Below are 25,661 nucleotides of genomic sequence, written 5' to 3'. Positions count from 1 at the left end.
GGGTCGGTCACATCGAGGCGTTCGCCACTCAGCGGAGGATCCCTATTTTCTCGCCGCTCTTCCTCGTCCATATAGGACGACTTAGCCCTGCAACTGGCACTGCGCAGCAGGGTGGTCGTCCTTATTATCTGGTGCATTTGGTGGCAACGAATTGAATGGGCTTCAACAGCATTTTTAGTCAGGGGCATAACCCTCCCCCCAGCAAGACCAAAAGAACACCCCTCGTCCTGGAACGTCGATCTTCGCGGCCGAATTGCGATCTCTCATTTTTATTATTTTTATGACTCTAAGCATGCCGTGAATGAAATTACAATGATTGATGCGAGAGGAAATGGCTGATGTTCACACACAGCTGCGTGTGTCCTTCCCGCGATAATCCATGTTTGTGTTTTGTCTCTGTGCAGAATGACACCCGCACGCACGCAACACCTGCTTCTTAAGGCGATTCTGAACCCTCTCCCAGGATACCATCGACCATCACACCATATTCCATCTGCACCAACCCATGCTGGCTCTCTGGCTTCCACGATAGCACATACAATCCCGCGTCCCTGGCCTTGAACTTCACCTCAACACCCTCAGAGCTCTCGGGACAGTCTGAAAGCGAGTAAAGCTTGGTGGGAACCACACTATCATCACACAACGTTGTAGAGAACATGGCATTAGCAAAAGAGTAGCCCTGAACTAGATCGTCACAAATGCAGATTTTTTTGATTTCCCCATTCTCCCCATAAACGACAAGACAGCAACAACAACAACAAAACTTACATGGTACCACTATCAGCCTTCTCGCCAAATTCGAATCGAACGACCGTAAAGTTGAGTCCATCACAGGCTGCACGAACACCCTTGATACGGAACATGATGATCACCTCCGGCTCTCGCTCCACATCCTCATCCGCAACCACAATCTCGTACTCGCACGCCTTTCCAAGTGTCATCGTCGAGAACACCTGGTAGATTCCATCCTTGGGCTTGCCAGGGATCACAAAGTCCAGAATCGAATTCGCGGATGCTGTAGACGAAGATCGAGGACGCATATAAGTGGGAACCGCAAGCAGGTCATTCTTGACTGGAGGCGACTTCTCCACAGGCTTGATGTTGTTCATTATCACAGAGGGCACGCATCCACCGGGCATGTGGCTGCATGTACACGTTCCGCCCAAAAAGTCAGGAAGGTTTCCCTCGTCAATATGTTGCAGCAAAACCGACTTGTAGTCCTTGCCCAGGATGTGGATCTTTTCAATGACTATCGAGAGAGTATCACAAAGTGCGAGTTAATTAACTGTAAATGTGTTCCTGTGGTAGCATGCACAAGCTCTTTTTCTTTTTTGGACACCAATCAACATCCAGACGAGTGAGTGCTTTCGTTAAACTCTTTACCTCCGGGATCGAGCCACTTCTTAATCATGGAATAGACCTTGACAAAGACATATGGACTATTGACAATAAACAGCTTTCCCAAACGCTCTGGGTATGCCTTTTGATCCATATCCGTCAATGATCGGAGCATGTTCAGACCCTCCATATGCAGCTCTATCAGACATGGGTGTCAAAAAACGTTAGATCTAGCATATATATTTTCTTTAAGGAGTATAAGAACCGGCTGGTACGTAGCAATACGCTTTAAAGAAAAGCAAGTACTTACGATGAAAACCCATGCCCGTACAGTCAAAGATAACCGTCTCCTTATCAATGACTTTGTCATCTGTTCCGAAACGCTCCTCGCACTCTGGCATGATGGTATTATGCACGAATTCAGTGCAACGAATATGGTAATCGACCAACTCTGCGGTCGTCACATTCTTAGCCAAACCCTTCACATTATGTTGGCCCTGGTAGGCGATGGTATAAAAAAGATGTGTTAGGAAGTAAATCTCAACGAATCATGCGCAGCATTTCTTTTCAAGACGTAAAACGAGTAATAAAAAAAAAAAAAAAAATCGATCCGTACCATGCGCTCGATATAGATGGGTCGTCCTGCCTTGTCCCACTTGTGAAGACAGCTTCCTCCCATGTACTTCTGCAGACGCACGGCATGCTCTGGCACATTAGGCTGATTCGGCTCGATGTTTGCATCCGGAACCGAGTACCAGCCACGCACGGCATACATGACTCCGTTCGAGTTCTTGGGTCCTGGGATCGGGAGGTCGTCGACCTTGTTGGTCGTTCGCCACTCCAACGAGGCGAGCAATTGAGTCTTGGCGCCATTCTGTCAATATCGAATAGGACCAGCAGTAGGAAGGTTAGCGCATGTTAGGTCAGATCGGGGGAGGAAAGGGATGGGGGAGTGGAACTATTGTCGACTGGGCTTTGTTCTCTTTTTTTTCATGTCTTCTTCCGCGTCTGGTGTTTGATGGTACGGGGTTACTAGTTGCTGGTTACTGTATTCCTGGTTGTGGTTCCTGGTAAGGTTTTATTGTGGATTGATGACATCGTTGGTCTATCCAACAACATTACACAACCACCAGACATCGACGCGTGCTCACAAATTATGCGTGCCTGCACTCATTGTGATTCCGACAGAGGGTGAAGGGAAAAAAAATGAGAGAGAGAGAGAGAGAGAGCGAGGGCAACACCACATCACCATCGTCTTCCTCCTTCTTCCTGTAGCTACAAATCCATTGCGCGAAAATCCGCTCCCGAGTGCAAGCCTTCAACTTACGAGGTCGTAGCTTCGTGCGACAATGAATCGCATCAATTCCTAAGGATAAGAAAGGGCGCAATTGAAATCAAGAGCGGTATGGATGAGAACAACGAACGGTACACAAAATCGATCGCTTCTTCATATTTCATTCTGCGCAAAAGCAATCAGGGAGTGAGGGAAAGAGAGACTTACGCCGTCATCGAACTTGACATTGTCAGGTCCAAGCAGGGCGCGGAAGTTGGCAAGGGCCTCAACCTGCTTGGGGTCCTTGAAGGGGTGTTTTGAGCGCACGGAGGCGGCAGACGAGCCACCTGTGGGAGGAGTCGGCATTTCTGATTGCATTTGTTTGGTAAGATATCTTTTTCCTGTCAATTGGCTAGGAGTGGATGATAAAAAGAAGCGGAAGGAGGAAAGGAAGGAAGAGGAGCTGAAGAGATGAAAGAGAGAAAGTGTGTGCGTGTATGGGTGTGAGATGAAGCAATCGGAATGAAGAAGCTGATCAGGGAGCAAAGTCTTCTATATATAGTCATCGAGCTGCTTTTCGGAGGGGCAGACGAGCACACACACCCAAAAGAAATGAGCTGTCCAGTGACATCTTCCCCCCCCCCCCCCTGGGCCCTGCCCTGCCCTGCCCGGTCCAGTTGGGAAACAGGCCATGGCTGACAAAGGGCGCGAGCATACACCCACACACGTACAAACGGGCCTGTGGATATCCCTTTCCCCGGTGCAGCCTCTTTTTTTATTTTTTTTACGGCCGGGGATCGGGAGTGGACTGTATGACTATGGGTAAAATTATTGCCATGGCTGCAGTAATGTCTGATAAATTTGAAAAACAGATCCGTGAGCCAGGGTTCCACCCTCACACCTTTCTTTCTTTTTGCCCCAAACAGAACACTGCGAATGTTCTACAGCGATAAGCACGCGATCGACATCCACCCGCACTCTCCTCTCCTCTTTTGTCCAGCTCATTCGCAAACACACACGCACTGCTTCGCAGTCCGTATCTTCCCAATTCACTTGTGCTCTCTTGCACATCCATGCCACCTGTCCATCTCCCCATCTCGAACACACCTTCAGCTGTACGCAATTGACCCCTCTCGTCCCTCTTCACTGAAGCAGACGACCAGTCAAATGGTCCTCGCTATCCTAGGCAACCAAATGGCACACATGCACACCACCTAAGAAACGTGAGGGTTCTGTGACAAGAACACATGTCTGTGCCTCCTACCTTCCTGTTTTAAACGCCAATTTATTAACGATTGCCTACAAACTAGACATTGAACAATAAGTAAAAGACGCGACACCTATAACCATAAAATAGTAATAAAATGTCTTTTCGGAAAACACTTCTAGGAACGAATTCGCCAGAGCCTCGAAAGTAATCATACCAGAAAGATTGGGGGGTGGTTTTTTTTTTTTTTTTTTTGAGCGGCGACGCATTGTTATTTATGATATACTTATGCTTGGAGGCTCCTTGCCTCGGATAGCGAGAGACAACGCGAGGAGGGGGGTAAATATGCAGGGGGACAGTGAGATCGAGTGCACTACACTTATAGCAGGTTAGACGATCGTCCTAACTACTAAGGCCTCGGCTACTTTTACGCGAAGTTAACCCTCCAAATCTGGCCGCAATATTACGCTGCTGCAACTACTAAATTCAGCCGCCAACTCAAGTCGCAATGTTCAAGCGCCAGGACAATCTTCGCAACAGAAGGTACTGTGGTATTTACATGGCGGGTGATATGGCGCTCTCAAATGACCGTGCCATCCTCGCAGCACCAGTGATCATCTCTGCCTGCCATCATATTACTACATTCCTCACAATAGCGTTCTCTCCATATCGAGCACTTTGATATCGATGGGTGGCACTTACTACATGCTGTAGTCCCACATCCATAGCACCCAGTGATGGTCACATCCTCCCAGCACCATCCGCACCATACTTTAGTGCACAGCGAGCAGCTTTCATCAGCGACGCATCCTCCGCATAGTCTTCCTGACCATGTGGGTCCACAACATGCCTTAGCCATGCACCGATCATACGTGATGAACATGCATCCCAGGCGTACTCTACTGACATTCTCCGCACTTATGGCAGCCAACACTGACTAGCTGATTAGGTCGTCCCATAGGCGCTTCCATGTTAACGTATCCGCACGTACACATCTTACTCAGCATCTGAGTAGTCGTAGAATGGCTTCGTTATAGTGAAGTACTCGAGCATACCTCATGTCCTTGTATAGATGCGTACTAGGGCTAGGCTGCTCGAAGACCACCGGGCACCTGCTATGGTCAGCACTAACGACCCTAGATCAACACGGGAGCACCTCTCTACGTGCAGCTCCTTCGTAGAGTCATAACCCCATGATGACTTACACCAGTCCCACCAAGGTTTACCACCGCTGCCCACCGCGGTGCCCGTATTTATAACCAGAATTCCAACACTGTCACCAATGCCTATGGATACCCCAGTCTCGACATATTACTCCAGATGGGTGGGGCAACATATGGCAACGTGCTCATCCCTGTTGACTCCACTCTCGGCGCTGCTGCTGTCCGTGTCACCCTCCTCAATTCCCCCGCTACTGACCAGGTCCAGTCCATGATGAACGTCCCTGATGAATCCCTCGCCCAGGTGACTGACGAACCCGGCCACATTGAGCTCCCCAGCATCGGTGCTTTCATAGCTCTGCTTGGTAGCGCTTACATGATGATCGGTGGGTCAGGATAATCTACTCCATAGTGCCATGCGTAAGCCTTTAATCGCCATTGACACTCCAACGTTCACGAAAGGTGTGTGCAACCCCATGAAGGATGTTCAAATGGTGTTGCATATACAGCATTTCACGAAAATAAATGGACCGCTCAGTTTTGCTTTTGCACAAATTTCAAAATGGAATATTTTATTTTACAACCCGGTTGCAGACCTTCTTCTACAACCCCTGGCTCTTTGAGAGCAATCGTTTTTTTTTTTTTTTTTTGATTCAAAATCGCTTACTATTCTACAGGCCAGGTTGCCATGCAGCAAACGTATCTTATTGCAAATGGTTTATGCTCGATTCAGTACATTATGATGTCATCGGTGCTTCGCCCAATTTCTACAACTGGCATCGACCCAGCCAATATATAAACCCTATCTACACGTAGAACTAGATAGCAGCATCAATCATCATCGAATAAACCATCCTCTTACCCTAGATTCTCTTGACCAAGATTCCCTTGATACTTAGGTCTCTATGGCTTAGGTCCCCGTTGATTCTAGGTCCCCCCAGACGCTCGAAACATTTGCATTTATTCTACAACCCGGCTGCTATTGTATAGCTACTCTGACGGACTTGCATAGTCCAGCAATGCTACGCATGCTGCATCTTGTTCTTCCAACGCGTCGTCATGGTGCCAGTACCGTCTGCCGTACCAATGGTCTCTATTCATAGGGAACGAAGGCACCAGAGAATAGATGGGCTCAATGGCGCCTCATTGCAATAGAGTGTCATGTTGGTTCTGATTGGCGTCTCCATAGGGATGCCAGATTGGGGCTCCAACACCGATACCTGAAGCTGGTCGCTTCCCCCCCCCCTCCCCTCGAAGAAACGTATAAGTAGGCGTTCGTCTTGTCGTTCTCCTGTCTATATTATACACACCCTCACTACGTTGCCTTTCAAGCGATCCATCTTTCAGCTCCTCTCTCTCTCTCTCTCTCTCTCTCTCTCTGGTACCTTTTCTTCTCGATACCTCAGTGCCTACCACCAGATTGTGTACAGTGCTTCTAATGTTTATGCCTCCACCATTCTTTCAACAACAGCATCAATCATGACAGGATTTCCCGCTGCCATTGTGCCAGGAGTCGTCGCAGCATCTCTTGTTCCTCAAACCCTGGCTCCCTTGCCCTGGACTTTGTTCTCATAGATCCTGTCCTCCTTTCCATCTTTCTCTTCGCGCTCATGGTCCGACAGCGATCATCTTTTTCCGTATCTTTTTTTGTTCACTTGTGTCTGTGCGCTGTTTGTCTGTGCGCGTTTTATTCACTACTCCATTTATCTGACAACCATCCTGCACAGTCATCAAGTCCTTTCCCCTTGCCCCGTTTCTCCTCTTACTTTCTCTGAAGTTGACCTTGACGAGGTTGTCTAGCCTCAGTTTGCGGTAGAGGACGAGATTCCTTTCGACGATTTTATCGAGCGTTTCGAAGACATGACCCGTCCAAAAAATTCGTCTGCCTCAATCATATCAACCCCGCAACTCTCCAGTCTTCCAAGGCCTTCGATCCGCCGCCACCGCCACAGCTCCAGCAATCGCGACCATATCCCAACCGAAAAGGAGCTTGGCCGCTAGTCCATCCAAGATATAGAACCGGATCGGGGTATTGTTGAAAGAGAAAACCACAGTGCCGAGCATCTGGATAATGCGGTCATTGCACGTAGACACAGGGATGCGCGTGTGCTAAATGCCAGATTTGGACGTAGCGGTCGTGGCGAGGAACTTCGCAGAAATACAGGAGATGGGGCTTCTGTGTCCAGGAGGAGTGTCGTTGAAATGGGAAGAGTTAAGGGGACTACTTATAAATATATAGAGAACATATTCCTTGATCAACGCAGGCAAAATGAAAAGGAGACAAAACATATGAGGAAATGAAAGATCTATGCCGTACGATCACTCTATAAGGCTCGGCGCCGTGCACTCCATAATGTTCTACAGTGTCGGTATCGTGTGTTCAAAGGGCTTGGGGATAGTATGTATTTTGCACTTAATGATACGCCATCAATGAAAGGCGCCGATAACCTCAGCCGTGCTCCTCACTTCAGCAAAGTCCCTCAGACTCTCGACATGCACACTGTGAACCGTCTGTGCAGCGACCCCAGCCTTCCCAAACGCCCTTGTGGCATCCCCGATGAGAATGATGCGCGCCATCTCGACCGCAAGCCCGTCCTCTCCCCGCTCATCCTCCGGTGCATCCTCCTGCGCCTCGACAAACACGCTCGTTCCGTCAGTCCACCGCGCCGAGGCTGCTGCGTCGGCCATGTTGCCGCGTCCGCCCCATTTCCCCGTCAAAGCGAGATTCTGGGCTGTCCGAACGGCTGTGCTGACGGCGAGGTCCGTTGCCATGCCCGCAATGAGTAGAGTCTTGATGCCACGCTTTTTGAGGATCGACTCAAGCGGCGTGTTGATGAAGACGCTGTGCCCATGCGAGGTCATGATGATTTCGTCCGGGGGCGGCAGTGAAGCGGCGTCCTTCTTGGGCTCCGCCAGCACAGGAGGCGGTGTCTCGTCAAGAGTATAGACGAACTTTGGCCCTTCCGGACGCATTACCCTCGGCGCGGCGAATTCGAGGAAGTCAATGGCGCGCACCTGTTCTCCGCTTGCTCCGAACGGGCCAACTTTGCTGACATGCAGCGGGTGATCAGTCCAGACGGGACGATACTGCACATGGATGATCAGTGGTCTCTGGCCCTCCGGCTTCTCTGCGCAGGCATCGCGGAAAGCTGCGATGAGCGCCGTGACGTTCTTCTCGAAGTCCGGGTTGGAGGCGCCAGTTCCCCAGGCGGTCACGTCGCGGAAACCAAGTTGGTTGTCGATGAGGAGCAGCGCCGTGGTGCTCATCGGCGGGACTGGCGCTATGATGTCGCCGGTGACGGAATGACGCGACATTGTGGTTCGATTGATGGAGTTGGTGTCTAACAGTTAGGTGATCCCTGTCTAGCGACCACACTCTAAAAGAGTGCCACACTCAACATGTGTCTATTTCTGGGAGTAGTGGCAACGACAAAGACCAGCCACCAAAGACCACTCCGTGTCTACAGTTTCGTTGTGAACTCTGTGTTCTTTGTGTCGATGCTCTTTGTCGTCCCGATAGACCACATCTACTGTGGATCTTTCGTCCATAGATAGATAGAAGGCCGTGTCTGACCATTGCTCCTCAGTTTTCTAGCACTTGTCTCTGATATAAAGTACTCCACAACTCACTTCGTTTCTCACTCTCTATGATTTCACAGTGGCCTCTGGATCCTTGTTACCTTTTCGGTCGATTCCCTCTATTTTATTGTATCCCACGCTCAATTTCCTCACGATGAGGGTTTATTTGGATGTGCGACGCCCCTCAATCCCTGCCAAATACAACATGGTGGAAAACCTGGGCACCTGGTTCGTTTAGCTCCTATGGCCATTCGGTGTGCCTTCCGTCGATGCTGCTTGGTCCTTCTCCGTTCCATTCGGCGCGCCCGCAGCATCTCTTATTCCTCAAACCCTGGCTTCCTTGCCTGGACTTTGTTCTCATAGATCCTGTCCTCCTTTCCATCTTTCTCTTCGCGCTCATGGTCCGACAGCGATCATCTTTTTCCGTATCTTTTTTTGTTCACTTGTGTCTGTGCGCTGTTTGTCTGTGCGCGTTTTATTCACTACTCCATTTATCTGACAACCATCCTGCACAGTCATCAAGTCCTTTCCCCTTGCCCCGTTTCTCCTCTTACTTTCTCTGAAGTTGACCTTGACGAGGTTGTCTAGCCTCAGTTTGCGGTAGAGGACGAGATTCCTTTCGACGATTTTATCGAGCGTTTCGAAGACATGACCCGTCCAAAAAATTCGTCTGCCTCAATCATATCAACCCCGCAACTCTCCAGTCTTCCAAGGCCTTCGATCCGCCGCCGCCGCCACAGCTCCAGCAATCGCGACCACCCTCTACCTGCTCCCATTGCAGTGGTCGACACTCCTCTGACCGATGTTACACCAAATTCCCTGAGCTTCCCCCTCAGTCAAGAAGCAGGGAGACGGTTGCCTCAATCTCAGTGGATAAAACCGTTTCCTCCCAATCCTCTCTCTCACTTTCAAGGAAATAGAGAGATGTTGTTCTTTCGAACAAATCTATAGAACAATGGGCTTAATCTCAACAGATCGTAGCAACAAGGCTACTCTACTGCTTACAATACCCCGTTCAATTAAAGTCGTCTGCAATGGATTTATCTCTTCCAATATTTGAAATTAACATTAGCAGGCGCCTCATGAAGCCTTTCCGCTCCACAAGACGACCCCACATAGTATGATTCAGGACCCGAGGGTCTATTCGTATTCAACTAAAAATCGGAAAAGGCGGTAATCGTCGCCTTCTAGCACGGATTCTGACTTAGAGGCATTCAGCCATCATCCAACGGATGATAGCTTCGGGCCATTGCCTGCTCAGGCAAATTATCCGAATGAACGGTTCCCCTTGTACTAAGTTCAATTAGTTATTATACCCTATGGGGAATTTTCTCCTCAATGTTACTACGCCCACCTGCAGCCAAGGAAACCCTGTTACTGCATTTCATTATCGTTTTGTTCTTCTGCGCGGTATGACTGTATGGCTGTGTATAGGATGCCCCACAGGACAAAAATAAAGGGTCCGACGCTCAAGCCAGGGGAACAAGACACGGTGATGACACGATCGATTCGGACACCGCCACCACCGCTCCTTCCCTGGCTCGTGAAAAACAAAACGAACCCGTCTCCGGCTGAGCTCACTTGGGACAGACCGCAATTGGGCACTTTTTACTTTAAACCGAAAGAGGATGTCGCAATCCGCTAACTTCACAACGCTCTTCTTCTCTGTCCCCGACCTTTCTTTCTAACCCATATTTCTTAACCGCCTTTCCCCTTTACTTTCCTACACACACACACACACACACACACACACACATACACACAAAGATGACAGAGACCTACCCAGAGCACTACAACGCCATCAAGGACGTCGTCCTGACCGACTTTCTCGATACCGAGACCGAATCCACCTTCAAGGCGAGCGAGATCTGGAAGGACCAACCTGCCATTATCGTTGGTATGTACATCCTCCCAACACACACGCCTTTGGAGCTACCCCTCTCCCTGCCCACCTATCTCACCCCTCCTCTCCTTTTCCCTTTTCCTTTCCTCTGCTTAGTCATCCGTCGCCCAGGATGCCCCTTCTGCCGTGAAGAAGCCCGTATCCTCGACGAACACCGCGCCATCATCGAGAAGCAAATGGTACTTGTGTCTACTTGCTTGCTTTTGCTTTATGCCGCGAATTAACACCCAAACCCCATCGTAGCCCATGTTGCACCCCCACTTCAGCCGATCATACGCTAAACCAACGATATGCAAAAAAAAAAAAAAAAAAAAAAAAAAACAATTCTAGGGCTTCCGAATGATCGTTGTCATCCACGAGAAATTGGGCGCGGCCACCTTTAAGAACCAATACTGGAACGGCGGTGAAACTTATTGGGATGGCTCCAAAGGCTTCTACAAAGCACTCGGGTAAGTTCCCCGCCTCGCGTCCGGTCCCTGCTCCCTTTCACCTCTCCCTCCCCCTCTCTCTCTCCCCTGCGGGACCTCTTTATACACTTTCTTTTCACATGGTCCGCAACCGAAACCCCTCGGCTCACAATTTCCACCACCTATCACCACCCACCAACCCCCACGTTGGGAATAAGCGTTAACACTGACTTTGACTTTGACTTTAACGTTGACCTTAGCGGCGGGAAACTGCGCTGGGCCTCCATTGACCAATTACTCCGCCCGTCCTTATGGTTCAACGCCCTCCGGAACCTCCGCTCAGGCGTCCGTGGGAATCTCCTCGTGGGCGAAGGTCGCATCTTCGGTGGCCTCTACATCGTCCGCAAGGGCGACGCCGGAGTCGCCTACAAGTTCGAGGAGACCGTCATGGGTAACCTGGCGCCGATCAGTGAGGTCCTGAGGGTCTGCAGCGAGATCTCCGGGGTGGATGTGGACGAGGCTTCGTTGAGGAAGGCCAGGGAGCAGGAGAAGGAGGCTCAGGAACGGAAGGAGGCAGCTGCGGCCAGGGGACAGACTGAATGCGAGGGTGATGTCTGTGCGCTACCTCCGGCGGCTTCAAAGCTGTGAAGATCGATCAGGAGATGGGTGGCGAAAAAATGAAGCTTTATTTCTTTCGTACATAGACCATGTGCATAATAAAAAAAAATGTAATTCTTTATTGTATTCCTTCCTTAATGCCGCTGCTGTTGATCGTGATGATGATAATGATAATGATAATGATAATGACAACGATGATGATGATGATGCTTGACCAAGTATTAGTGACTAGACAGGAGGTTCGGCGACGGATTCCTGAAGGACCAAGAAATACAACAACCGGCGACAGAGTCCCTCAGCATGGACCAGTCGTCCGTTGATCTCCTCCAGTTTCGAGCTCTGTACCTGCACCACCTTGTCCTCCAGCGTCGTCGCAACCTTGCCCCTGTATTTACTTTACACATTCAATTAACAACAAAAACAAATATCAGAAGTGGTCTATAGACCCAAGAAGGGGGTTTTTTTTTGTCCGCATGCATTTTCATTTCAGAAAAAATGTAAAAAGCATTACTAATTTACTGAAGAAACAAATCACTTACTTGATACCGCCTTTACTCGTCTGACCGATCTTATTTGACGCAGGAAGCACCACCGTGTCTATTCACGAACACAAAAGACAGCATCCAGTATTCCAGTACTCGTTAGCCCCTGCGGACTAAACGACTCTGCATTTCATCCTTCATTCCGACAAAGCTTCACATACCATTTGTAGGCGCACTCGAATGAAACTCTCCTCCTAAATGATGCGGCTGCTGTGTCGTCGACGGAGACCTTGCAGGCGACCACGGATGCCCTTTCCCGCCTTGCTGCTGTTGTCCGTGATGCTGATGACTAGGTTGCAGCGACATCGTATGATGATGCACCGGCGAAGCTGGTCGTGGTGTTCCCTGTCCACTCTTCCCTCCTTTGTCTCCTCCGCCATGCCCTGCATTCTGCTGCGGGGCGTGCGTTATATGATGATGTACATCTGTGGACGATACAGCCGCAGAGGATACCGACTGTCCTTGTTGGTGCTGAGTTATTGTTGTTGACGACCCTCCTGGTAAGGTATGCTGAAGGTAACTCGTAAGAACGTTACCTCCGGAACCTGAGGACCCATTGGTCGGTCCACCGGTCAGCTGCAGAGCGTAAGCGGCACACACCAGTTGTGAATCCCGGATGTAGAACTCGATCACAAAGTCTTCATTCAATGCGGGGCTAAATATCTAGAAGCGTGAACCAGTGGATGTGAGCAAACACGAATCTCGAAAATTTACATTGAATTACATCTCGTTGCTGGATGCGTCGTTTTTGGAAGTTGGCATTTTTTGTTTCTTACTTTAGGGTCGCATACCCGGAACGGGTACAACTTTTCTTTTCTCGGTCTCGCCATGGCCTCGATCCCTGCCCTCAAATGTCTCTGCATCAATTCCAACAACGTCTTCAACGGCCTCGTCACCTCATTAATATCCGCCTTCGACATCCTCGCCCTCGTCTTTTTTTCTTCTCCGCCTCCCCCTCCTTGCTTCTCACTGCCCTCTTGCTTTTCTTGAGCACCTCCCGTCAACAGACGATCGCTCCCGCTAGTCCAGTAATCTTCTAACCGAAAGATCGCCTGCGCTGTATGATTCTGCACATCCTTGACCTGCTCCAGTAGATACGGCTGTGTCAAATGTCCCGGAGGCCGATACGAATGCAGCAACTGATGTTGGTTCAAGGGAGGCTGTGGGATGTTCGCAGATGGTGCTATCGCTGGTCCCGTTCCTGCTCCGGACATTAACGCTGAAAGAATCACCGTGCCCGAAACACTCCTCGATAACGCCGGGGGTGGTTGTTGAGGCAATGCACCGAGTGCCTGCTCCGGAACCTGGTTTGATCCTTGAGCATTTGTCTCTGAAGTTTCGGAGGTGGCGGTGATGGCGATCGCGGGCACGGGTGTTACTTCTTCGGACGACCCCTCATTCTGTCCGGCTGTGATGGATGATGCTGAGGATGACGTTGAAGCCGCAGCTGTGGATGCGGTGGTCGAGGGTACAGCGGACGTTGAAGGCACAGAGGCATTGCTGGGTACGTAAGAATGGATCGCGGCTTTGACGACAGGTTGCTTTGGCAGCTTCACGGTCAGTTCCTGTAGGAAAGGGAAAACATGGGATGGTCAGCAACATTGCCGTGGCAGTGGTGTCACTGGAGGGGAATAGCCCTCATCTATCGGGCTAACTTACCCCTTTGACGATAAAGCTGCCGGCCAAGGTGACGAAGCCTTTCAGGGTGTCGTTGCTGAAGCAGAGATGATGCACAAGAGCTTTGAGTCAAATCTCCATTTCCTCGATACAAGTCCTTGGACGATGTCTTGAGTCGCTGGATCGATCTGGTGCTTACTTTGTGGAGGAGATTGCGAGCGTCAATGCTCCCATGGTATCATCCTGTAGCCGCGCTGCCTCTTGACAAGACTAGGAAAACAATGCAAGATATTACATCGAAGCATTAGACATACGGCGCCGACGACACACGGACACCAAAGCCCAATGAACATGTTCCTTACCAGAAGTGCCTTTTGAATGGTCTGGAGACTAGGTTTGACCTGTGTTGTCAAGAACCACTCCTGTTCGGCTCGCTAGTGATGGAATCAGGTTGGATGAGCATACAGAGGACGGCGAATGAGTACTAGCGAATGCATCGGGAACGGACAGGCCTTGTTCGTTCGACGACAACCCTCCTTACTAGAGCCCTTTCTTCCTCAGCCAGCTCGCTCTCGAGTGATGACAGTGGTGGCATGATCTTTTTGTGAATGCTGGAAGCGGGATGTGTAGAGAGAAGTGTTTGTAAAAAAAAAAAAATCGGGCGAATACATAGACGGTATATAGCGCGTCGCGTGAGGAACGTGTCCTCAACATGCATGACTCGACGCGACCGAGTAGAATGAATACTTGGTATAGGAATAGATATATTACGCTATTAACAACTATGATACTATAATCCTCCTGGGACTGTAGGTACAGCTGGTGCAGAAGCATCGGCCTTCATATCCATCCATGTCAGTTTAAAAGACGACGCGGATGCTACAGAGATGGGTCTTGTCGCTCTTGGGATCGGCGGTGGTGTTGCTGATGTAGTCCTGGCCTTCACAGCAACAGGACTGACCATACTAGCACTTGACGCCTTACTGTCGCCTCTCCCCAGCATCTCGCTGTCATCCAGCAAGTCATAAAATCCGGGGGATGGTGCCGAGGACGGACTTGTGGGCGTGAAGGGTCCGGTTGAGGGTGGTGGTGGTGTATAACTGTACAAGTCGCTGTTCTTGAGGGGCCGTGATCCTTGGGAGGGCAGAGTGGGCGACACAACCATGGGCGAGACAACCGTGGGCGAGATTGCAGAGTACACGGTCGTAGAAGGACTGATAGTACGGTATGGCGATACTGGGTTGTTGACTGTTGGTGAAAGCGAGGAGCTGGGCGAGACAACTGGCGAGGAGGGTCGTCGCAGACCCTGTGTGCTGATGCGCGGGCGCTGGTATTGCTGATGATTGTATCCAGGCCGGATCATTGATGGCATAGAAAAGTTATTCCCGATGTTTGTAGGACCAAGGGCAATCAGTTCGCCTGTGTGTGACGGGTCCGCCTTGCTGGGCGTCAGACTTCTGGCTGCGAAGGATGCACCATTCTGGGCAAAAGGGTTTGAAGAAGACGCGCTGCCGTTGCTGCTGCTGCTGCCATTGCTGCTCGTGTTGCTGAGCTCCTGCGTCAGCGGATAAGGTCTTTGCTGTTGCTGCTGTTCTCGCGTTTGTGCTTGCTCCTGCTGTTTCTCTTGTTGGGCCTCCTGTTGCAGACGACGTAGCTCTTCCAACGGTGGTACCTGAATATAATACTCCAATGGCGACTTTTTAGCGAACCATTCTGGCTGCTTACTCATCAGAAGCCCCAGATGCTCCTGGTACCGCTGCTGCTGCTGCTCTTGATGCTGGTGTTGTTGAAGGGGGAAATCACTGTCGTCACCATAACCCATGGCGGAAGAGCCTTCGGAGGATTTCAGCATCATGGTCCGCTGCTGATACTTCTCCGCTTCCCGTGCCTCCCGTGCCTCCCGTACCCGTTTCCTCCTGGCCCTGAACAGCAATCCCGCAAACAGGACCAAGAGAACGAATGCTCCTGCAGCCACACCTGCAATCAGCCCTGTGTGATTCGTGTTGGAAGGTGTCTGTGCAGGATTTAGCTCGTTGCTTGACCCCGCAGAGGGTACAGTTGAGGGAGAGGAGTTCACTTCGGATTGCGTGGAGGTTGGTATTATGGGCGTTGTGAGGATACCTGTGGTCTGTACTGTAGTCTTCGTGGTATTTATTGCGGTTGTTGGTACCAGTGCTGTGTGCGTAAGAGTAGGGGCCTTAGTAGCAGTGGGCTTTGGCTTTGTTGGTTCCTGGGTCGAAGGGGCAGCTGCTGCTGCACGCTTCTTTAGTGACATTTGAGTTGGGATTGCTGATGGCTGGAGGTTGCTTTTTGCGCTAGAGGTAAACTTGAAGTGGCTTCTGTTGAGGATATATATTGAGGTGGTAGGTTATAAAGTGGTGGTTGACAGTGCTCGGTTTGAAGGACTTTGATGTTCATGTGCCGTAATAAGCTGAAGAAGCAACAAGAGCTGAATGAGAGAGTTGATCTTGGGATGGAATGGAAACAAGACGAGACGAGATGAGGAGGACGAGGAGGAACGTGGAAAGGAGAGTCAAGGAGGCTCACAGTCTAATAAGCGATTCTGCTTGTGTTGCGCTAACCCGCAACCCGAGAGTGAAGAGTGAGGTGTGAAGGATGGTATGGTAATCGCACTATTTGTTACACGAACAGAGCAATAGAAATGAGATGCACTCGTGGCCAATGGGAGTGGAAAGTGAACACACAACTCAGGAACACATGTGGAAACGAGTCTGTTGCAGGTCGCACCAGAGGAAGCGCCGGAAGGAGATGCTGGTGAGGCGCCAATGGGGGGCGTGGAGGAGAGAACCCGTTTTGAAACGAAACGAAACTGGGTGGAGTGGAGTGCTCTGCCATCGATATTAGACCAGGCCAGCAAGCACAGCTCGTCTCCCTCGTAAGGGGCTGTAGCAAAGTGTTCAATAGGCATGAGTGGCATGTGTACAAATAAGTGCATGCCCCTTCTTTGTCAGACACTGCAATCTAGAGTGTCAGCAGACTTACATTGCCCAATTGCTTTTTTATTTTGTACTTACCCCTCGGTAACGAATTCCTTCATTTTAACGGACCACTTTGTTCCTGGCACACTCCTAGAAAAGACTTAGCCCAATCCCCCCTCGAAATTCGTGGCGTAAAAATCACACCCGTCCACCCTCTTCAGCCTCCACTCAGCCAACTGCTCTCTTTCTCCCCCTCCCTCTCTTCCTCTATAGTCCCCTCTCCAGCATCTCTTTTCATTCCAATTCGACATAGGGGCGACCCTTTCTTCGTACCCCACCACCACTCCATAAACTTCAAATCGAAAGAGTGTAACCAACAGCCAATACATGTTCAGCTGCGAGTTATGACCAATAAAAAACTAACAGGGGTCTGCAAAAAAAAAAAAGTAACGCTTAACTTAATGAAGAGCAGCAATGCACATCAATAGGCGTATTGCGGATGAAGCGCTTCATGTACTCCTAGGCAGCAGATTTGGCTATGCCTCATCAACCTTGATTCGAATGCAATGTGGTCCATGCACGAACGGTTTTTTGGGGAAACCTCCTTACATTTCGCCTTACAAACAGCAAATACGAAATACAGTCACCGTCCAACCTTTTTTTATGGACAGAACACAGACATCTCAACAAAGACCAACAGGGCAGAGGAAGGAGACGCGGTACCGGAAGCTGCCGTCTATGTACAATGGGCACATTGGCTCAGGATGGCTGGATAGTCAGCAGGAGAATAAGGGAAGAAGCGTGCAGATCGCCCCTTTGTTCAAATGCAATGGTCGAACGCCCTGTCACTCCATCAGCGAATGGAGGAGGGAGCCATGCTTGTTTACTTTGAGTTGTACAGAACTGATTACTGGGGGCAAACGACTCGGACTCGTCTGGTCCCGGCGGACCAACCGCTCGTACTTTTAAACAGCGGCCCGGCCCTCTGTCGCTTCCTTCTTTTCTTCTTCACCCCTCCGTCCCTGTCCTCATTCCTCTCCGCTCCTCCTCATTCACTTTTTTTTTTTTTTTTTTTTTTGTGGGAAGTTGTCTGCAGCAAAGTTTTTTTTTGTTTCGCACATTGCATCGCACAATTTCTCCCTACTGCACGCTTTCCTTCACACCATGCTGGACTCTTTCTTCGGGTCCCTATCGGAGGCGGTCTCCTTCCCTGAAGATCAATTACGATGCCTCTCAACACTCCTCCTTGCCTACCCGCTCGCCTTCGCCTTCAGACTCCTGCCCTACAACAACCCCAACCTTAAGCATTTGGTATCTGTGCTGACTTCCTTCTTCCTTCTCGTCGTTGTTGTCGATGACCTCGTCGGCCTCATGCACCTGCTCGGTTCCAGCATTGCCGTCTGGCGAATCATGGGCTCGGTCAAGGGCAAGTGGGGTCCCAGGATCGTCTTTATGGGAGTCATGATCCATATGAGTGTTAGGTAAAGCGCAAGCGGATGTCTTGAGGATCGAGATTCCACGGATTCATGCTTCATATCCGTGCCTCCCCTCGTCTTTATCTGACATCACCATGAACACCTTTATTGTTCTATTTAATATAGCCATCTTATGCGCCAGTTTCACGACTACCGTGGATACAAGCTGGATCACACGGGACCACAGATGATTCTGACCATGAAACTTACCTCCTGGGCTTTAAGCGTTCACGACGGCCGCCGTAATCCCAAGGTAATAATACCACAGGAATGAGCATTTGATCTGTCGATATCCAAAGCCGTGCAAAAAAAAAAAAAAAAAAAAAAAAAAACTGAACCCGCACTAACATCTGGTTGATCCTCATTCTATATAGGAACTGAGCAAGTACCAGCAGGAGCACGCGATTACTACCTTCCCCAACCTCCTCCACTACCTCAGCTATGTCTTCTTCTTCCCAGCAGTCCTCGTCGGTCCCTCCTTCGAGTACATGGACTACATCCGCTTCATTGAACTCTCTACATTCAAGGATCCCAAGACTGGAAAGGTCCACTGGCCTGCTGGTCGGCTCGCAGCCTCGATGAAGACCTTCCTATTCTCGCTCATTGCCCTCGCCTCACTCGCAGTCTTTGCGCCGAAACTGGATGTTCTCTGGACATTGGATCCCGCGTTCAAGGCATTGCCCTTTGTTCTCCGATTCATCTATGTCATGTTATCGGCCTTTGCAGCCCGATTCAAGTACTACGCAGTCTGGAAGATGGCCGAGGGAGCATGCGTGTTGGCTGGGTTCGGTTACAACGGAGTGGATCCCAAGACGGGTAAGCCTAGGTGGGACGCGTCCTCAAACATCGATGTCTGGGCGTATGAGACCGGTCAGAGCGTGAAGGCCTTGGCGGACAGCTGGAACAAGGGCACGAACCAGTGGTTGAAGAATTCGGTCTACCTGCGGGTGGTCAAGCCCGGTGCGAAGCCTGGTGTCCTGGAGACATTCTCGACCTTCGCAGTGAGCGCGTTCTGGCACGGATTCTATCCTGGATATTATCTGATGTTCCTTTCGGCGGCGATGGCCTTGACGGCAGGAAAGATGTTGAGGACGCATTTGAGACCGAGGTTTGTGTCGGCCACGACAGGCAAGACTCCGCTGTGGTACAACATGCTGGGCGTGGTGCTCACACAGGTGACGATCAACTACCTGTCGATGTCGTTCTTGATCCTGACGCTCAAGGACAGTTTGCAGCTGTGGAAGGATCTTTACTTTGTGGTCCACATCGGTATCGCAGCTGTGTTGTTGCTGACGCCGGTATTGTTCCCGGTGAAGCGCAAGTCGAGGAAGGAGCAGCAGAAGCATGGTGAGAAGGACGAGACGGAGAAGATCAAGGAGACGGCTCACCAGGTCGCGGACGGGATCGCATCGGCGGCTGTTGTGGCACCGACTGAGATTCTGGATGGCTCTGTCAATGGCAAGGTCAAGACCTTGTAACAGTATTTTGCTATGACATTCTCGCATCCTTAGCATTGAGTAAGCAGCATAACTATTTGTACACATACTATCCACAGCACATATTGCCAATAAACAGCATCCAACAATAACGACGACGCGTATTCGATCGGGACGAACGAATGCATGTACGGGATTCGGGTCCTTTTCCAACGTAGCGCAAACGATCTTGTCAATATATCCAGCAATCCATCAATTTCAGCATCAGCATAGCGATCGACCGATGCTCCCAAAAACAGACTATCGACTCACCTGTGCTCTCCATACTTGATCTACATCTCCCCCCAAAACACGGCATCATCACCGGAGAATCATCTCTGATGTTTTGTCGGAAATTAACCTCGGGTTCTCTTTCTGTCCAGGTTCTGGATCCGGCATCAAGCCCAAGGAACCATTCGTTGTCATGAACGACGCGACTATAAAAGAAGCGACCTCATCCCTCCCGATCTGACCCCCCAACCTCACCCACAGCTCACACCACTCCTTCAAAGGGCAACCCTCAAACCCACTCTACCTTCTTTACCGACCATGACCTCTGCAACCCTTCGCACCATCACCTTCGTTCTCGCCTTGTGCGCAACCGCTCAGGGTGTACCTCTTCCTCAGGAATCTACAGATTCCTTCCCCACGGGTGACGCCTATAACCAGAGCGGCAACTCTGGATCCGTCCAGCTCGGCTCATCCGTCAATATGATCCCGATCACCAATGTCACTCCAATCAACCGCTACCAACCCATTGTCCAGGCCTTTGCGCCCCTCGTCCAGTCCCAGTGCCAGGGCGACTTTTCGGGGCTCACGGGCCCAGCAGCCGCGATCCTTGATTCCCCCGGTACCGGTGCTTTCCCTGGCACTGGTACTCCTAATGGATTTCCTGACGCTAGTGCTCCTGGCGGGTTCCCTGGCGGTCCCGGTGCTGGTGGGCCTATGAGAAAGCGCCAACTCTCCACTGCAGCCGGATGTGCGGCAGCTCAGGGGACTACCGAATGCAACATTTCGCTCCCTTCCTCAACCGTCGATCTCGGCTCCCAGGTGAACATTCTCCCCTCGACGGCCGTGACCCCATCGACGACCTTTGCTCCCGAGGTAGCATCGTTCGGCTCCAACATCCAAGCCGCACCCGCGAGCTCTTCGATGTTGCCTCCACAGAACGTGAACCTTGGTTCGAATGTCGCGATCCAGCCAACGACCCAGGTTCTCCCCCAGACGACGTACCAGCCTGCGGTGCACCAGCTTACGACCGCGGTCCAAGCTGCGCCCGAGCAAGACCAGACCCTGCCACAGTCGAGTGTCCAGTTGGGGAGCTCGGTCCAGATCGTTCCGACGGTCAGCGTTCAGCCTTTGACGATTTATCAACCCACGGTCCAGTCGTTGCCGTTCGTGATCGATATCGCGCCCTGTGCTGACCAGGTCTCGCCACAGCCAGCCGGGTTAGGTCTTGGAGTCGGAATGGGACTGGATGCTGCGGTTGGACAGTGTGCTCCTCTGATGGGCGGTGCTTTCGCCCAGGACTTGGGTGCTTCTGGTCAGGGCATCCTTACCCAAGGTGCTCTTGGACAAGGTATTCCTTCTATGGGTACTCTTGGACAGGGCATTCCCCCTATGGGTGCTCTGAGTCAAGGCATTCCTCCCCGGGGCGCTTCTGGGCTGGGCATGGGTGTTCATTAATGTGTACATTAAGACCAGAATCTCTGCAGAGTGAGATCCAGGTCGGCTCGCCTATTGGAAAACCTAAACCTATTGATCTTCGCATCAACTACCTCATCTTCCAATAAAGACCTCAAGTGTTTGTGTTTTCACAACTATGATGTACTGTTTATTGGCTGTAAATAACACGAATGGACGATGGGGGATGGGAACGAAAAAAAACGGCAAAAAGAAAAAAGTTGTATGTACAATCGACAAAAAGTCCTGCACAACACAAACTACCAAATTCCTTTTTTTCCCACTTTAAACGCTGAAGCGGTTCTTGGCCTGGAGTCCAGTGCGATCGAAAGCGTTCAAGTTCTTGTGGGCAACAATCTGGTAGCAGGTGGCAGAGCCCTGGCGAGAGATGATAGTCGACCAGGCAAGGAAGATCTCCCAGGTGCGGAACCACTTCTTGCCGTAGGTCGCGGTGATGGACTCCTGGTTCGACATCCAGTTCAAGTACCAGCGGTGGATCGTGGCCGAGTAGTGGACTCCGATGGTGTCGACGTTCTGGACCTCAAAACCGGCGCACTCGAGCTGCTTGATAACCCAATATAAAGGCATCGAGGCATCGGCACCGGGGAAGACGTACTTGGCCATGAACAGACCCCAGATAAAGTCCTCGTATTGCCAGGTGGCACGGAGACCAGCGATCTGGAGGTAGAAGAGACCATCATCGTTGAGCATATCCTTGACCTGGAGCAAGAACTCGTTGAACTTGCGAATGCCGACGTGCTCAGCCATCTCGAGACAGGTGATCTTGTCCCACTTCTCGCGGGGGATATCACGGTAGTCCATGCACATGATGCGGGCCTGGCTCTCGGGGACACCATACTCCTTGATGCGGTTGTTTCCAAAGGCAGTCTGGTTCAATCCGAGGGTGATACCAGTCGAGTCAGTTCCGTAGTTCTTGGCAGCATAGGCGGTGAGGGTGCCCCAGCCGCATCCAATGTCGAGGTGACGCTCGCCCTTCTTGAGCTGAACCTTCTCGCAGACCAGCTTCAGCTTGTTGTCCTGCATCTCCTCGAGGGTCTCCTTCTTGTTGACGTCGGACATGATACCGGAGGTGTAGATCATACGGGGTCCCAAGAAGGCGGCATAGAAATCATCACCGCGGTCATAGTGGTCGCGGACCTGATCCTCATCCTGCTTCTTGGAGTGCCAGAGGGTCTCGGGAATCCATTGAGTGACAAAGAACTTGGCCTGGCTGGCAGTCATCTGGAACACGCTCCAGTCGTGGCGGTTCTCGAGCAACTCAAGGCAGTCCTGGTTGATGTCGATCTATTTTGGGTGTGGAAGAGGCAGGGAACATGTAAGCATCCAGCCTCATTACAAATCAATGAGACTATTAGGAGCGGAAAAAAAGAAAAAAAGGAAAAAAAGGGAGGGGTATGTAGGACCGTGAACAAAGTGGAGTTGGAATATGCGTCAAGGGATCGTTCCATTCCCAGGCCCCGATAACAGAAAAAACCTGTTTTTGAATGTGAAGGACTAAATAATGAGCGGGAATATCTCTCCGCACAAGATCTGCATGACGGTCTGTGGTCCGGATCTTTGTTGACAAAGGCATGTGAAGCGCCGACCTCGTTTTTCCCTTCTTGTTCCCACCGCCAGAAAGCCATACAAGAGGTGTGGAACAAATATGCACCCTAACGCCGAATATGTGCCGATCCGGGGCCTGTCCGCCTACAACCCAGTAAAGAAGAGGAAAAGGGGGAAGGGAGATCAAATCTTTTCCCGTCACACTCCCACTCTGCTTATCCAGACAAGCCTTATAGACAGGAGCCGCTTAAAGTTCTTTTTTTGGACACAATTGAACAGGCAGTAGCGGCCACTAGGTGTAAAAAGGAGACCGGAAAGAATGCGGGAAGCCAAGAAAAAAAAAAACGCCTCTTCAATCCAGACAGCGCAGCATTAGGTCTGCGCGGATGAAAATAACACGAAAAAAAGAGTAGCTGTCCGTGCCGTTCCATTGGCAAGGCTGAAGAAATTCGTCTTCGATCAAAGCTCCCAAAAGGCACCGCCACGCAGAAGCATGCCAACAAAAGAAAAGCAATCGGATCAACAAACAATTGTAAATTGCAAACTGCAATTGCAGTTGAAATCGACACAAAAATGCAGCCATTGACACTGTACCTTTCCATCAAAGTAGGCCTCGAAGAAGGTCTCCATGGGGATTCTGTTCTTGCCCTTGTATTTCTGGAAGGCGGGGTCAACAATGGTGAGGTAATCCTCAACCTTCTTGCCAGGGGTCTGGACGCGGTTGTTGAGGGGCAGGGCATACTTGGATCCGTAGACGAAGTAGGCGGCAAAGATGGGCAGGGCCATGACGATGGTCAGAACGGGGTAGGACCAGAAGGGCAGCTTGAGGAGCGAGACGATCATGAAGGGCGCGCCGAGGATGACTCCGGCGAGGTGGAGGTTGTTGAACGACTCATTTCCGGCGACCTCGACAGGATAGTCGGCGTTCTTGATGTTGGGATAGTTGGTCTTCTTCCAGCTTGCGCCAGGCTTGACAGAGGCCATCTTTTTTTTCTGTTTAAGATGAGATGAGGGATGGAGGGTCAAAAAAAAAGATGATGAGAAAGAAGAAAACGAGATGACTTTCTCGAGCGAGTCGAGATATACGATGTTCCTGAGTTCGGGTTCCCCCTTGTACTCCTCTGGAGATGTTTTCTTTTTCTTTTTTTTTTTCTCCAGCCCTGACCAGTGAAAATGGGACACTCACACATCAAAACGATACTCCACCCCTGTTAGCATCCTTAAATCTACCCATACATTCTCCACTCCAGACTGATCCAGACCACTATACTGAAGACATGTCTGTTTGTATTCCATTCCTCCCTCCTATCCTTCGCTATACCTATTACAATCCGCTTGCATGCTCCTTCGTTCTTTTCTCCCATTTCGTGCGCGCGCGCGTCTTGCAATGCACACATCTGCTTCTCTTTATTGTTCATAAGCCGATGGACCTAAATGATCGAACGGTGCCTTTTCCTCTTTCTCCTCTTTTCATCCGTCCAACTTCTTTTCCTCGATTCACGAACCGCGACGACACAATTGATACCCTATTTTCTTTCTTTTTCTTTTTTTTTTTAGCGACGATTAAGGGTCGAAATGGAGACACAGCCGAGGAGGAAACACGAGCGAAATAGGAACTCGATAAACAACACCCAGTTACAATGTCGACCGTAGCTACATCGCGCGACGCGTCCTCCTGACAGATACCGTTGGCGAGCTGATAGGCATACACAAAAAAAAAATCAGTCCAATTGTTGGACATACGTCTTCTTTACCTTGCAGATCAAAAGATGGGTATAGGAAGGGAGAGGATGGAGAAGGGGAGGAAAGGGAGGAAGGACGGGCGTGAGGAAGAAAAGGAAAGAAGAACCAAAAAGTGAGAACAGAATGCGAGATTAAAAGGAAAGGGGGGCTAGAAGTGAGAACAAGCAGGGTACCCAAAGCTTAGCTACAGTCAGTCTAGTTCCCGTCACCATCCATCGAACCTGGACTCTATTGACAAAGCGTACTCTAAAAGATGCGGGCAGGTGGAACATTCTTAATGGCAATTGGCATATTTATCTTCTGAAAGACGTCCAATAATACGACGATAAGGCCACCGTACCGCCGGTATTTTTGCACCTCCTCTGGGGGCCATTTTACTGGTCGAGGAGCTGGGAGAGGAGGAGCAGTCTGTACGATTCCAATCGAGATGCCACCAAAAAAAGGGACCACACAAAAAAAAACCAGAGAGGAACATGCTGAGGTTGCGTTTTGATTCGATCCCCCGATTCCGCCCTCTATCTACTCTTTGGCATGTTGTACGAAAGAAAAAAAAAAAAAATAAGAACCTTCGTGGGTACAAGTAAAAAGAACAGCTGGAAGAGAGCACCCATAACCCAAAAACAACAACAAAGCAACCGATGCTAAACTGAAATAAGCTACTGTCGCACTTGCATGCATGCTCACACGCAGAAAGCAACACATGTTGATCGGACATCCAGAGTCCTTACATCTATCTGCAGTCTACATATGAGATACCAGGCAATCAATGCCATCCGCTTTAACTGTCCCTCCCATTCGCCTTCTCTTCTAAAACAAATAAAAGAAAACAGTGAGCGAATCGCAAAGCGCCCGTCAAGGCAAGGCAACGTGCAAAAAAGGATAATGCTCTTGAGAGCTAGATCTTTCAACTGGTTCTGTTCGTTGTAGCCTAAACCTTTCAAGCACAGCTCCGATAAGAAAAAATGAGAAACTAGCAAAATGTATTGTGGTAGAAGTGGGATTTGAACCCACGCCTCTCTCGAGACCGCAACTTGAGTGCGGCGCCTTAGACCAACTCGGCCATCCTACCAGTCTGTGGAGGCTCATTTTAGAAAATATATGTATTCGTTATTTTAAGTCACGTGATAAACGCCATC

The 25,661-nt window shown here is 50.3% G+C and overlaps 8 protein-coding genes and 1 non-coding gene across 9 annotated transcripts; 2 read left to right on the top strand and 7 right to left on the bottom strand.

Moving 5' to 3' along the window:
• Positions 1 to 246: 246 nt before the first annotated feature.
• On the bottom strand, positions 247 to 2,861 carry BC939DRAFT_435512 (CRAL-TRIO domain-containing protein). The gene is made up of 6 exons (XM_051553502.1): positions 2,461 to 2,861; positions 1,955 to 2,212; positions 1,649 to 1,835; positions 1,384 to 1,536; positions 769 to 1,249; positions 247 to 629 (listed from the first exon to the last, which is right to left on the bottom strand). The coding sequence occupies exons 1-6, from the start codon at positions 2,473 to 2,475 to the stop codon at positions 437 to 439; spliced, it is 1,287 nt and encodes a 428-aa protein (XP_051417584.1). The 5' UTR covers positions 2,476 to 2,861; the 3' UTR covers positions 247 to 436.
• Positions 2,862 to 7,405: 4,544 nt separating this feature from the next.
• Positions 7,406 to 8,245, bottom strand: BC939DRAFT_391310 (Isochorismatase-like protein; the record flags this gene model as incomplete). The annotated part of the gene is made up of 2 exons (XM_051551953.1): positions 7,406 to 7,909; positions 8,024 to 8,245. 2 exons carry the CDS (start codon positions 8,243 to 8,245, stop codon positions 7,406 to 7,408), a joined length of 726 nt encoding a protein of 241 aa, XP_051417583.1.
• Positions 8,246 to 10,282: 2,037 nt separating this feature from the next.
• BC939DRAFT_435500 (uncharacterized protein) lies at positions 10,283 to 11,581 on the top strand. Its single transcript, XM_051553501.1, has 4 exons — positions 10,283 to 10,454; positions 10,557 to 10,639; positions 10,791 to 10,909; positions 11,128 to 11,581. The coding sequence occupies exons 1-4, from the start codon at positions 10,325 to 10,327 to the stop codon at positions 11,513 to 11,515; spliced, it is 720 nt and encodes a 239-aa protein (XP_051417582.1). The 5' UTR covers positions 10,283 to 10,324; the 3' UTR covers positions 11,516 to 11,581.
• Positions 11,582 to 11,595: 14 nt separating this feature from the next.
• BC939DRAFT_103922 (uncharacterized protein) lies at positions 11,596 to 13,654 on the bottom strand. The gene is made up of 4 exons (XM_051549860.1): positions 12,804 to 13,654; positions 12,189 to 12,690; positions 12,025 to 12,082; positions 11,596 to 11,879 (listed from the first exon to the last, which is right to left on the bottom strand). Exons 1-4 carry the CDS (start codon positions 13,239 to 13,241, stop codon positions 11,714 to 11,716), a joined length of 1,164 nt encoding a protein of 387 aa, XP_051417581.1. The 5' UTR covers positions 13,242 to 13,654; the 3' UTR covers positions 11,596 to 11,713.
• Positions 13,655 to 14,410: 756 nt separating this feature from the next.
• BC939DRAFT_103904 (uncharacterized protein) lies at positions 14,411 to 16,101 on the bottom strand. Its single transcript, XM_051549859.1, has one exon. The coding sequence runs from the start codon at positions 15,917 to 15,919 to the stop codon at positions 14,435 to 14,437; it is 1,485 nt and encodes a 494-aa protein (XP_051417580.1). The 5' UTR covers positions 15,920 to 16,101; the 3' UTR covers positions 14,411 to 14,434.
• Positions 16,102 to 17,661: 1,560 nt separating this feature from the next.
• Positions 17,662 to 19,687, top strand: BC939DRAFT_524697 (MBOAT, membrane-bound O-acyltransferase family-domain-containing protein). Its single transcript, XM_051561277.1, has 3 exons — positions 17,662 to 18,064; positions 18,185 to 18,311; positions 18,433 to 19,687. The coding sequence occupies exons 1-3, from the start codon at positions 17,748 to 17,750 to the stop codon at positions 19,534 to 19,536; spliced, it is 1,548 nt and encodes a 515-aa protein (XP_051417579.1). The 5' UTR covers positions 17,662 to 17,747; the 3' UTR covers positions 19,537 to 19,687.
• Positions 19,688 to 20,829: 1,142 nt separating this feature from the next.
• On the bottom strand, positions 20,830 to 21,358 carry BC939DRAFT_435493 (uncharacterized protein). Its single transcript, XM_051553500.1, has one exon. It carries the CDS (start codon positions 21,226 to 21,228, stop codon positions 20,983 to 20,985), a length of 246 nt encoding a protein of 81 aa, XP_051417578.1. The 5' UTR covers positions 21,229 to 21,358; the 3' UTR covers positions 20,830 to 20,982.
• A 143-nt stretch (positions 21,359 to 21,501) lies between these two features.
• Positions 21,502 to 23,766, bottom strand: BC939DRAFT_391299 (Mycolic acid cyclopropane synthetase-domain-containing protein; the record flags this gene model as incomplete). The annotated part of the gene is made up of 2 exons (XM_051551949.1): positions 21,502 to 22,521; positions 23,377 to 23,766. 2 exons carry the CDS (start codon positions 23,764 to 23,766, stop codon positions 21,502 to 21,504), a joined length of 1,410 nt encoding a protein of 469 aa, XP_051417577.1.
• Positions 23,767 to 25,511: 1,745 nt separating this feature from the next.
• BC939DRAFT_t7 lies at positions 25,512 to 25,594 on the bottom strand. Its single transcript has one exon. It is a non-coding gene; the product is annotated as a tRNA-Leu (tRNA).
• Between the last annotated feature and the right edge of the window lie 67 nt (positions 25,595 to 25,661).

The sequence above is a fragment of the Gamsiella multidivaricata genome (assembly GCF_025024155.1).
Source record: "Gamsiella multidivaricata strain RSA 2152 chromosome Unknown BC939scaffold_2, whole genome shotgun sequence".
NCBI classification, from domain to species: domain Eukaryota; kingdom Fungi; phylum Mortierellomycota; class Mortierellomycetes; order Mortierellales; family Mortierellaceae; genus Gamsiella; species Gamsiella multidivaricata.
Note: the sequence above shows the minus strand (reverse complement) of the source record. Positions and strands in the feature narration are given on the sequence as shown.